General features: G+C 36.8%; 1 protein-coding gene across 1 annotated transcript in view; it reads right to left on the bottom strand.

Annotated features, from left to right (window-relative positions):
- The window catches only part of LOC111151782 (WD repeat domain 49), a 129083-nt gene that overhangs the window by 74010 nt on the left and 41183 nt on the right, over window positions 1–13890 (bottom strand). Inside the window, exon 7 of the mRNA XM_022509984.1 lies at window positions 1481–1714. Coding sequence (XP_022365692.1) covers window positions 1481–1714 — 234 coding nt within the window. The remainder of the gene's footprint in view (window positions 1–1480; window positions 1715–13890) is intronic.

Here is a 13890-nt window from a genome sequence, read left to right as displayed (position 1 = left end):
GCCACTAAGTTAGGAAACACTTATGCATGAAATGAACAGCTCTATGTACTTTATATACATGTTAATGTTTTTAATTAGTTATGCTCTCGACAGCAGAAGTAAGTAGAGGTACGAACAACCCAACTCAGTTGCACAGTGAGTCTTCCTACAGCTTAATACCAAATGTGCATATTCCATCGTTCCCGGTAAGGTGCATGTATTTGCCCTATATAGCTCTATCTTCACGTCCCAAATGTTAGATTCCACATCTTCGTGTCCCATCTCCTGAATCCCTCAGGGAATATTGCTCATTTAATGGCCAGACGACATCGGATCTTAACATCTACATACAAACCTAGCTTCTTAACTCCACAGCTCTCAATTAGCAAAAATGTTCTCCTGGAAATAAATAACCTCTCTTGCTTGGCCACCAGGGAGCCGAAATTAACCGGCTGCCTCCGTAAAGTTCAGTAAAACATTTCCGGGGGAATGTTCCCTGCAGATGGAATTCAAAATGGATTATTTCGTAAAGGACTTTTATCTCTGAGAATAACCAGCAAACAGAGAGTCTGAAGCAGTGACATGACACACTACTCATTACTAACAAAGGGCTTTCCACCCTCTCGCGCAAAAACTCAACTACTCATTCCGGCGTGAATGCAGAAGCTTCTGCAGAAGGGAAGGGAAGCATGGGTCAGAGTTATTGTTTAATTGGCCGCAAGCTGGTTACGGGGCTCTCTGCTGGGCTCCTGCTGTGCAGTTACGTTGAGTCCTGAAGTGATCGAGGCAGCGGGATAAGCTCCCTCTGGTGCCTCTCCCTCCATGACACCACACGCCTGCTCACCCTGTCCTCTGAGAAGGCCTGTGGTCCGGGCAGCATGTTCGCTCCAGAGGAGCTGCGGCTTCTTCATTGACATTCAGGTAGTGCTCCCATAAGCAAAGGCTGCAAAGTGTCATTAAAGTGGTGGGGAGACAAACAACTCTCGTGCTGCATACCAAGTGGCACCACATTTAACTGAATCATTTTATTATGAATACATTCCGGGCTGCCACTGTGAGCCACTGGTGTAAAATATGCTGGCAAAATGGATCTCTGCTAATTACATTTCATGCATATTTCAGAACTTTCCACCGGGATACGGGAGGCTGGCGTTCATAAAATAGAATTTTACAACCAGGTTCACTTGCATTTGGCATCAAGACCCAAACGAGCGAGTAACAAACAGAAGTTCAATTACATTGCATGTTTTGTTTGTTTTCGCTGGAATATTGTAATTCCTTATAACTGTCTGCGCAGCCGTGGTCCCTGGCTGCAAATGAAATCACTCTTCAAATCCACCTGAACACACATCATTGCAGAAAAGTACATAGCTATTAAATCGTTTCTTTCCCACAATTTTTTTTTTTTCTGTATGTGTCCTCAGTTGCCTTAGGCTGAATTAAAGGAATGAGCCTCTGGACCTGGGGACTTGTCGGGAGAGTGACAGAAAAGCATCATTACCTGCTTCAAGACCGAACTATAAAGAACACAAGTGACTGCTTTCTTGTGGCTCTTCACCCTTGTGCTGGCCTCGCTTTTCATCGCCAACAATGCAAGCTGATTATTAAATGAGATGAAAAGCCGTCCATGGGCTTCATCAAAGTGGAAGAGACATCTGAAGTCCTGACTTTTGGGGAAAGAACAAGCTATTCTCTGGATGGACAGCTGGTGCTGAATATCCCAGAGTCTCAAAACCTGGATAAAAAGTGATCAAGTCATAGGAACATGTCAAGAACAATTGTAATTTTTTAGCCAGAACTGTTTCTAGTTCACACTCAACCCCAGGCAGACAGTTGTTTCCTCCATGGTGCTGACTGTTCATGCTTCTGTCATGGCACATAGTTTTCTTGTATCTCCTTATCCATTTAAATGTCTTCCCACTTATAGTCTTCCCCAAGAAAGGACTGTGTTTTGTCTCAGTCCTGTGAAGAGTGCTGTATGTACTTTTGGTAAGCAGAGTAATACTCCCCCACAAATGTCCAAGTCCCCATCCCTGCAGTGTGTATGTTATTTGCATGGCAAAAGGGATTTTCCAGGTGTGATAAATTAAGGACTTTGAGATGAAGAGATTACCCTGGATGCTATGGGTGAGTCCAATGTCATTATAAGGGAGATTAGAGTGATGGGATGTGAGAAAGTTTCACTGGCTTTGAAGATGGAGGAAGGGGGCCATGTGCCAAAGAAGCTGGAAAAGGCAAGGAAAGGGATTCTTCCCCAGAGCTTCCAAAAGAGGAGCCCTGCCAGCGCCTTGATTTTAGCTCAGTGAGACCCATGCTGGAATTCTAACCTGCAGAACACAAATACATTTGTGTTGTTTTAAGCCACTGAGTTTGTGGTTGTCACATTACCAATTGAAAAGTAATACGGTCTTTCTCTAATATATATGATATATATTATAATCTCTATATAGTTATATACACACATGAATATATTATATCATTATATAGTATAAAATATGTATTATATACATATTACATATATACATATACATTGTATGTGTGTGTGAAATAAAAGACGGTATTAAGTGAAATCAAGTTCACATAAACCTCAGACATTAGATTCTTATTCAAACACAGACAATCAAGACAAAAATGACATGCAGATGGTACGAGACAAACACTGAAGAAAACAGGAAGAGTGGCTTTGCAGGTGCACATGTTGCGGCTGTCAGCCATGGTACAAAATCAACACAGGCAGTGAGGGAGAGTCAAAAGGAAGACAGTAAAAAATCCCTCCAAGAGATGCTAACAGGCAAGTTCTAGGACTAGACTTCTTGAGTTCTAATCTTGGTTCTGTCCCTCACTAGAGGGGGACCTCTAGCAAGTTTCTTTGCCTCTCCTAGGTTTTGATGTAGTACCTACCTCATCCAGCACTATGAAGATTGAACCAGACTCCATGTCAAGAATTTAGCATGATGGGGGCACCTGGGTGGCTCCTTCGGTTAAGCAGCTGCCTTCGGCTCAGGTCATGATCCCAGGACCCTGGGATCGAGCCCCACCTTGGGCTCCCTGCTCAACAGAGATACCGCTTCTCCCTCTACCTCTGCCTGCTGCTCTGCCTACTTGTGCTCTCTATCTCTCTAATAAATAAATTAAATCTTTAAAAAAAAAAAAAAAGAATTTAGCATGATGACCAGCATGTAATAAGTAATAGTAATAGTTTTATTATTAAATGCATTTTATTATGTTTTCATTGTGTAAATATCAGAGCCGAAGAGGTTCTTTCAAATTAGCCAGTCTATCTTATCCAATGTAAGAATTATTCCTCAACAATCTATAAAAAATGGTCTCTGTTTAAGTGAGTGTTTATAACTCCAGAAGGCAGGCAACCCTGCAATTCTTAATGTATTTTAAATCATATACTCTTTGGGAAAATAAAACGTTCAAAATGATGGTCTATCTCTGCCTCCTAAATGCATGTACCCATATATGTACACAATTTTCCATATAATTTCTTTGGGTACATAGACATGAATAGCCCTCAGACATATGTACAGATCTTGGGAATCCACAGGATAGAAATCCCTACAGTATTTTTAAGTATGTTCAGCCAAAGACGTCCTTTTCTACCTCTTGATTCTACATCTTTTCCTACATCTACATAGGTCTCTTCTTCTACATCTTGTCTGGGGTAAATGATCCCAGTTCCTTTTAACCATCTTACTATCAGAACTCACTCCACCATGGCAGGCTCCTGATTCTCTCACTCTGTTTGCACTTTCTCTCCTGGAGAGGACCATTATTCAAACGCTGTTTACTGTAAACACCATGGTTGCCTTTGTCCATGTGATCCAAAATCCAATAGTCCTGGAGGGCTTTATTCTCAATCCACCCCTTTCAACCCCAGGTCCTACTCCTCAGGGACAGTCTTTTTTAATTATTTTTTTTTTATTTTTTATTTATTTGGAGATAGCTTCCTTTAACCTTCCTGAGTTACAGATTTCTCCATTAACACCAAGTAATAGCAGTGTGTGTGTGTGTGTGTGTGTGTGTGTGTGTGTGTGTGTACATATCATATAGTGATCAAAGGACTCTTATATTTGAAAGTAAAGAGGTTAATTACATTTTTTCCCTCCCTTTTCATTCCCCCAATCTAAACTTTTTCTCTGGTCCTATTGGTTGTGATACTTTCAGATAATATACTCCTTACACACGAATTACTGCATTATCAATTTAAGGCAGTATCTCTCCACTCATCAAAGTATAAGATGAACACTTGAAGGTCCTCAAGGACATATGTCAAGCATGGTGCTCAGAATGGAGCCAATATTTCAGGGATGTTCTAACCACTGTTAGAGGTTCCGTGACTTCTTTAAACCATTTATTTTTACATTAAGTCATTCCATCATGAATGTTTCTTACCTTGAAGTTCTGACTGTGCAAAACTCTAAATATTAATCCCATGAACAAATAATCAAGCCAGACGTCTACCATCCTACCTTCAGAAATCTGATCTATTAAGCCAAGACTAGGATTTTTCTTACTTTTGAGTCAAAGTTTCAAAGTATGACAATATAATCTTGAATCCTAGTTCAATTATATTGACAATTCCTCCCTGATTTGCCCACATACCCCATGAGACATAGTAGGTGTCAATAGGTATTTTTTTAATTTGTTGAACATTGTGCCTCACCTAATAACTAAGTCTTTATCCGGCTCGTTGATGGAGATCATTAGTTCAGATGAAGTCCAAGAATACAAAACCCCATAAAATTTTGCCTCACTTCTGCATGGCTATTCACCCAATTATAGATCTCATAATCCTGAATGACATTTTATAAAACTTTTTCAACATCTTATATAAATAATTATGCTTGATGGATAGGGTAACCTCGCCATTTACCAACAATCATAACAAACTTAAAATGACGTAGTCAACCCCTGCCAGGTAAACAGCATTAACAATCATTCTAATCCTAAGAATATATATTCATGAAGTAAATTGTTTTGTTTGTTTGTTTGTTTTTTGGCAAGAATTTTTCATTAAGGAACTCATTCTGGTTCTTAAACATTACTAAATTGTTTTTATTAAAAACATTCTGGCACCTCTCCAGAATATGTTTTTCCTCAAAAATATAAATTCTACAAGAACTAAGACCTGCAAATATTTTTCCAAGTGTATGTCCTAAATAAAAATAGAATTGATAAACTATTATTTTGAATGTGAAAGCCACAAGATTAGACACATCTATATCATTTTCAAACACTCATATTGCTTATAATAGTCATACACTCATTGTTCAGAATCCTGTCTTCTTTAGTATGGACTCCCTTCTAAAAAGTAGAAACTAACTTCATATCAGAATAATAATCTGGGGTATGGTTGAATATAGATTAATAATAACTCAACGGAATTAATGGACTATAATTTCCACAGAATCATTTTCCACCATGTTGTTCAAATAATTTATATTGCCTTTAATATTTTATTGACATATAGTCACATAAATTAAATGAAAAACTAAAAATAGATGAGTAACAACCTCTAGTCTATGATAGGTTAGTTCTTGTCATTAGCAATTAAAATTAGAAATATGTTTTTTATCAAAATGTGCATGTTCATTATTTTTTCTTAAAATTGTTTTTTTGTTCTGCTTTCCCTTCTTCCTTCAAAGAACCCTAACTCTCTTAATTACTGATCCCTGATCCCATTAACTTCCCTTCCATCTTTAACTCTGATTTTTCTCTCTGCTGAGGATGAAAGCAACAACATTGATATATTAACATCTATGCACAAAACAGTGTTCTGGCTGCCATCTAGCAATCACATCACGGTATGTGACCTCCCACATGTTTTTCAGTTTTTTTCCACACTACCACATTCTGTGTGAGTGGTTCTTAACCTTGACATTAGAAATACCTGCAGTGCCTTAAAAATCACCTGTTTGGGCCCTTTTGCCAGGCCTATTAAATCAGAATCTCTAAGGATGGGGCTCAGGCATTAGTTTTGTTTGTTGGTTTTTTTTTAATTTCCCAAGCATTTCCTTTGCATTGTACCTTGGCTTCTCTTCACGGTTTTAAGGTCAATGCTAATATCCTTGATTAAGAAGTCTTTCTCTCGGCTTAATCAGTAATATCATGTGGCTTGATTTAAAGCAGATAACTATAATCCCCTTCTTTCCTAATCAGTCTTTATCCTTTTAATCATGAAAAATGTCTCACATTAATTTGGTTTTATTAATCAAGTCCTTTGACAAAATGTAACTTAAATATCTAGTTAGTATTTGAGAAGCATGGGTTCTTCTCTTTGATACTCAGGTTGACTTCTGGGATAGAATTAGGCCACAGTTCAGAAAGAAATATATTTAATAATAATTTTCATTCCAGATTTCTAGTGAGGTTTTCTTTATTCATAGTAGGAAGAATACATAAACTAACAAACACCTAAGCTTAAAAAATCACAACTGAAAATTGACACTTTTTAAGTTATATTTTCCACAAATTTTGATCTAAACTGTACACTCTGCTTTCATCATGAAACCTGAGAACTTCTGGTGTCTGTCCAAGTTCAGCCTTCCTAAGTCCTGTTCTTGAAATGGCGGGCTTTCTATTTCCTCACCATTTTTATATTAAGAGAAATAAGTACGTAAACTTATGATTTAGTATCGACAAAATTTAGCTCTTCACATAATTAAAACGGCATATTATTTTTTTGGCAAAACCTTTACCTTGTTTCAACTGTTAGCTATTTAATAGCACACAATTATTCATATACGTTAGAACTAAAAATCAGTGGACTGAGACCTGACACCTGGATTTTAATATTACTCAGATCTGTCAGCTTAGGTGTGTGATTTTACCTGTCCATTGCCTCGCCTTTCTCCTAAAGGGGCTCCTGCCAGCTCTGAAATTCTGTCAATTCTGGCTAGAATGTACTAAAGTTGCTCAACCCATTATCTATAGATTCCAAAACAACAATTCAAACAAATTTAGAAAGGGGCATTGTGAAGATCGGACTAGAGAAATGTAGGATCCCACCATGTTTTCAGTCTAATTTTGCTGAAGAATTATTTTCTGCTCCCATGGGGCGCCTGGGTGGCTCAGTCGGTTAAGTGCCTGTTGGGCTCGGGTCATGATCCCAGGGTCCTGGGATGAAGCCCCACGTCAGGCTTCTTGCTCAGTGGGGAGCCTACTCCTCCCTTCCACTTGTATTCTCACTTTCTCTCTCAAATAAATACATAAAATCTTTAAAAAGAATTTTTTCCTGCTCCTTACAAGAGACAGAATCATTTCACCTAGACATAATAAAACTAAATAATAAAAAAGGACATAAATATAACTGTTACTTTGTACTGTAACTACAGTATTTGTAAATAGGTAACTTCATGGATGGGTAGGTACATGGGCGGATGTATGGATAGATAGGGAATCTGTTTTCAGTGACCTTTGTAAAACCAAATGAGCATTATTTACATATTGGCAACACATCCAAGTTTAATTTAGAGTAGGAGGGAAAAAAAAGATTCATAGTGTCCTAATAATGATATAAAAGCAAGGGAAAGGTAGAAAACAGACTCAGATGACTTTATCAAAATGAGACTTGTTTGGTTTCATCAAACACTTACTACTAACTCCTGCCATCCTAGAGGGGATAGATATAAAATGAAATAAGAAAAGGAGAGAGTATATATCAGCAGGGGATCTTGAGGACAGCAGTGCAGCTCAGCTCTCTGGGGTAATCTACAAAAATGGATAGCCTACTTGCAGATGATAGGATAACGGGAACTGATGGAACTGGGTCTCCTGAATACACCTTTATGTATTAACAAGCCTATTTCTTCAGAATTTAAGCCTTTGGATAATCCACAAAAGCATCATTGGTGAACGCTTAAAGGCAATTTTGTTTGACATGGTATATGCAAGCAAAAGTATTCCACTATATAATTCAGATAATGTTTTTTATCCTGAAGTCATAGAACAGAGCTTCCTTTAAGAAATATTTTCACCAATTTTTTTTTTTTTTTCCCAGAACTGAAGTCAAACCTAAAATATTGGCTGGAAACTAAACTCTTCTCTTATGCTAACCATCTTTAAATTGTTATCATAACCATTATCTTCTCTCACTGTTGTTGTTTTGTTGCTGTTGTTGTTGTTTTTTACATTCTTTTCGACAAGAATGAGAGAAGATATATAGCTCTAAGACTCAGGTTTCTTTTAAGTGTCTGTGTATTCTATCACTGTACTTGAAAAATTCAAAACGTTTTCTAGCACTATGAATTTTTCTGTAAAAATCTCACGGATGCCCCAGTTCAAGTATAACAAATTTAAGTTTAATGAACTCAAGTTTAATGACTTAACTAATACCAACATATTATTTCAGGTACTCTCCTTTTCCAAAACAAAATTTACTTGGGAAATCAAAACAATTTCACTTACCCGGATTTTTTTTTGCCATTATCATTAGTCACCTAACACTAAAATAAACAGAATTTGTCGTAGTCTTCAAAAAAAAAAGTTGTCTAATTTTGCTTTTCAAAGATCATCATTCCTATTTTATTTTACAAAGTAAACTTAAACATTTTAAATTTTAAATCCTTCTTTTCTTTTCTTTCACTCTCTCTTTTCTTTCTTTCTTTCTTTCTTTCTTCCCACTTAAGATTTATACTAACAACAGCTTTGAAGGAAATTAGTGAAAACCAGCTAGAACAAGAGAATTCAGGTTTAAATATCATTGCAGACTAGGTTTTCATTGGGGGTCTTTCTGCTTCAAAAAAACACAACTCTGAATAAGCATAATTTTTACTGCCTTGCTGGGTCTTCAGGGAGTGGGGACCATCTCCACAGGTCCAAAAGCAAAAAAGTGGGAAAAGAAACAAACTTAAAATGGAAACAGGGAACAGTAGGACTAAATGAAGAGACTGCAACCAGGAGCCTAAGCCTTGGATCATCAGCAAGGTGGAGGCACCGAGGAGAGACTGTTAGACGAAACTGGACAACAGACAAGGAGAATAGTCACCTCAGGATGGTAATTATCCTTGTTTCCACCTTCAGGAACAAACAGAAATCTCTGGAGGAAAGCATCTTCAGTTTAGTTCCTCAGAATGCCTATAGTTTAGCAACAGCAAAAAATGAGGTGACAATAAAAGGTAGCCAAACACAAAAATGAAACAAGTCACCCTAAGGTAGAACCACCAGAGTAGCAAATACCAGATTTAGATCTCTAAGGACTCCAGATACTGAAATTCTTGGATAAGGACATATAATAATGAAATCGAAATTAAAGAGCTAAAAATCAAAAAGCCGAAAATGCGCAAGCACCAAAAAACTATTCAAAATTACCATGCAGTTAAAAAAATGTTTTGGAAAAAAAAATCTATATTAAAATTAAAAACTCAATGAATGGGTTATATAGAAAGTGAGCACACCCTGATTAGAAACATTCACATTAAAATCAAGAATATGCAAGAATATATTAATGAAGTCACCTGGGTGGCTCAGTGGGTTAAAGCCTCTGCCTTCAGCTCAGGTCATGATCCCAGGGTCCTAGGATCAAGCCCCAGATCAAGCTGTCTGCTGGGCAGGGAGCCTACTTCCCCTCCTCTGCCTCTCTGCCTACTTGTGGTCTCAGTCTGTCAAAAAAATAAATTAAAAAAAAAAAAAAACTAAAAAAAAAAAAAGAATATGTTAATGTGTCTCCTTTAAAAAGTAGGAAAAACCTGAACAAGGAATGGGAAAGAAATTTGTATATGATTTTTTTTCTGAAAGACAGCTAAAAGAATGAATAAATGGAGAAAAACAGGGTGTGGTTTCTCAGTATTTTAAAGATGTCAAATATCATATTCAGTGAAATTTCAACCCAAATACTTTCATGAAACATGAATATTGATCCTAAAATATACTTGGTTTATAAAGGATAAAATGCAGAAGATAGTTAAAATTGAAAAAGGAAAACAAGAAGTAGAAAATGCCCCACCATCAAAATATAGGGGCCTGGGTGGCTCAGTCCGTTAAGCCTCTGCCTTCAGCTCAGGTCATGATCCTAGGGTCCTGGGATCGAGTCCCACATCGGGCTTCCTGCTCAACAGAGAGTCTGCTTCTCCCTCTTCTTCTGCCTCTCCCCCTGCTTGTACTCACACACTGTCTCTCTCAAATAAATAAATAAAATCTTTAAATATATATACACACACACACATATATATATACATATGTGTACAATAAAGTTATGCTAGTTAAATGATATGTTACATAGGAAAAGACAAATAGACTAATGGAAAGAATAAAACACCCAGAAACAAATTCATATATATATGGTAACTCAAAGGATAACAAATGGCATTTCAAACCAGTGAGAGACAAATAGTCTTGGCTATCCATTTGTAGAAAAAAAAATAAATAAACTGAAAAGGTAAAGGCAAACTATATATTATTCAACTACAGAAAAACTATTAGCAGAAATAAAGAATATTTTTATAAAAATGAAGTGTAGAAGACATTCTTTTTTTTTTTTAAGATTTTCTTTATTTATTTGACAGACAGAGATCACAAGTAGGTGGAGAGGCAGGCAGAGAGAGAGAGATAGAGAGGGGGAAGCAGATTCCCCGCCAAGCAGAGAGCCTGATGTGGGGCTCAATCCCAGGACCCTGGAATCATGACCTAAGCCAAAGGCAGAGGCTTAACCCACTGAGCCACCCAGGCGCCACTGTAGAAGACATTCTTAAGCAAGATAAAAAATCCAGAGCCACAAAGAAAATCATTTCTTAGACTCAACTTCATAAAAATTTTAAATTTGTTTAAAACAAACAAACAAACAAAACGACTTTTGAATGAGGGGATGCCTGGGTGTCTCAGTGGGTGAAGTGTCTGCCTTTGGCTTAGGTCATAATCTCAGGGCCCTGGAATTGAGCCCCACATCAGGCTACTTGCTCAGCAGGGAGCCTTTTTCTCCCTCTGCCTGCTTCTCCCTCTGCCTGATGCTCCTTCTGCTTGTGTACTCTCTCTCTCTCTGACAAATAAATATAAAATCTTTAAAAAAAAAAAAAACAACTTGTGAATGAGAAAAAGAACACAAAGTTAAAAGATATATGCTTGAAATAAGTAAAATATTTGCATCATCTATAATAAGGGATAATCAAAATATTTTTCAAACTACTACAAATCAATAAGAAAAAGACAGAGTTCATAAGAGAGGGCATGATTAGCTAATGCACCAAAAAACAATAAATAAATGAATATAAATGGATTTGAAAAAGAAACTCATCCTAATTTTTTATCCATCAGATTCACGTGTACACAAAATAGAGGAACACATTAATATTGACAAGACTGTGGGAGAAACAGGCACCTTTACACACCTTTGGTGAGTATACCAATGGGTACAATGTTTCTAGATCTAAATCAGCAATATCTTAAAAGGTTCTTTAAGAAGAACATTCCCCAGCAAATGCCCTCCTGGGTATTTACGCCAAAGATATAAATGTATCCGTAGTGGCACAATAGCCAAACTACGGGAAGAGCCAAGATGTCCATCAGCAGATGAATGGAGAAAGATGTGGTGTATATATACAATGGAATATTACTTAGCCATCAGAAAGTTTGAAACCTTACCATTTAAATCAACGTGGATGGACCATAGGCCTATGTAAAGTCACACAGAAAGATCTCTAGGAGCTATTATTAAGGGAAAATCAAGTTGCAGAAAAATATGTCTTATGTGATACCATTTACCCAAAAACTAATAATAAATACCACCTTGTATTTGTACACATACATAGGATGGTATATATAATGATGTATTGTGTTATAATTTATTATATATAAATAATATAATGATATATTATATGTATATAATATATAATACAGTTGACCCTTGAACAACATGGGCTTGAACTGCGCTGGTCCACTCATACGTGAATTTTTTTATAAATACAGTACTATATATGTGTTTTCCCTTCCTTATGATTTTCTTAGCATTGTCTTTTGTCCATCTTACTTTTTTTTAGACTCACACATAAAACATATAAAACATACAAAATATAAAATAGTTGTTAATCAACTATTTATTTTATTAGTAAGGCTTCTAATCAACAGCAGGCTATTGGTAGTTAAGTTCTTAAGGAGTGAAAAGTTGTACATGACTGTTCAACTGTGTGCCCCAACCCCCATGTTGTTCAAGGGTCAACAGTATATTAAAATATAAATTATGAGAAGATATGCACAAGTGTTAATAACAGCTATTTCTTGGGAGAGGAACTGATTTGAAGGGGAAGTGAACAAAAGGAATATTCACTTTTATGCACTACATGCGTCCTCATTTGCAATTTTTATGTAAGGGCATTAATCATTTACTTATATATTTTAAACAAAATGAAAACGGCTTTGTTTCCAGATGAACAGAGGGAAGCTGAGGAGGAAGAGTATGTAGAAAGAAAGGGAAGACAAACAGGTAAGTCATCACACAAAAGGCTCACTTTGTATTTTCCTTACCAACTTTGAGGCCACAATGTAGAAATTGGGCTCTGGGAAAAATCAGAACGTCCAAAGAAGGACTGTTACAAAGCAATCTGATTCTGGTGGCCAAATCAGGGTGAACAGCCCAGAAAAGAAGAGTTAGGAGCAATAGAAGACCTTAATCAAACCCACTGGTTACAATGTCAGCCCCCAGAGAGATCTCCCCTAGGCTTTGAAAAACCTTCCAGTCCAGGGGCGCCTGGGTGGCTCAGCTCATGATCTCAGGGGCCTGGGATGGAGCCCTGCATCAGGCTCTCTGCTCATCAGGGAGCCTGCTTCCCCCTCTGTCTCTCTGCTTGCCTCTCTGCCTACTTGTTATCTCTGTCTGTCAAATAAATAAAACCTTTAAAAAAAGAAAGAAAGAAAGAAAGAAAGAAAGAAAGAAAGAAAGAAAGAAAGAAAGAAAGAGAAAAAGAAAACCCTTCTACTCCCCATGGTAATTTCTCCTCCAAATCCCCAAGTTACTGTCTCCCAGCAGGGCCTTGTCATCAGTGAAAGTCTAAAAGTGCAAAGCAAAGTACAATTGGACTACCATTTAGTATGATGCCAACTTCTATAGGGAAAAATTTATTTAATCATCACTGCAAAATAGTAACAGACCAGTCTTCCAAAAAACAACTTGAGTCTCAGATCATTTTGGGGAAAAATTATTTAGCTCTAGATTGCTTTGGTCTGAAATTCTCTAATACAGCAACTTACTGACGAAAGTATGATTCATTCAAAGGCTCTTTGAAAAAAAGATGTGCTCTTTCATTTTCTCTGTTCCTTAACTTAAATTAACTTAACCCTAATTCCATAAAACATCCAAAAGAATTGTACAGCAATAAAGCAAAGGCTTAACCTGATTGCAGAAAGCCCTGTTGTTTGTTGTAAAGACATAAAGATGATGATTACTCTGCCTTTATCAAAGTGAAATGGATTTAGACTAATGTAAAAGGCAGCATGACAAGCTTTATTATAATGCAATCGTTTACATGTCAAAGGAAAAACAGAATGATAAAACAGCTTTGGAAGAGCCTAGGTAGTCTTAACATTGAGGATACCTATGCACAATCCATTCTGACTCTAATGACTTTTTTTTTCACTTGCTTTTAAAGTGATTTAAAAAAAGAAACAACAACAAACTTTTGTGCACTAAAACTGCAGTGGTTAACTGATGTCAGCCTGCTGTGACCAACTCAAAAGATCTCAAGGAGAAATACAAAACAAGAAGAATCAGAAAACCAGGTAAGCAGAAGCATACAGGCAATATTTTTGAAAAATCATATATGATAGAAACATAAGGTATTAAGATGACCTAAGGGGTCTTTCACAAGTGAATGTGGGGATCAGCAAACCTTAATTTTTACACCAAACAAATTATATCTTCTGACGCAATTATACCTTGGAGAACTACTTTTGAGTACATGTGCCCCTTTCCCTTTT

The sequence above is a fragment of the Enhydra lutris genome, unplaced genomic scaffold (assembly GCF_002288905.1).
Source record: "Enhydra lutris kenyoni isolate GAN:26980312 unplaced genomic scaffold, ASM228890v2 scaffoldscaffold2, whole genome shotgun sequence".
Classification (NCBI taxonomy): domain Eukaryota; kingdom Metazoa; phylum Chordata; class Mammalia; order Carnivora; family Mustelidae; genus Enhydra; species Enhydra lutris.
Note: the sequence above shows the minus strand (reverse complement) of the source record. Positions and strands in the feature narration are given on the sequence as shown.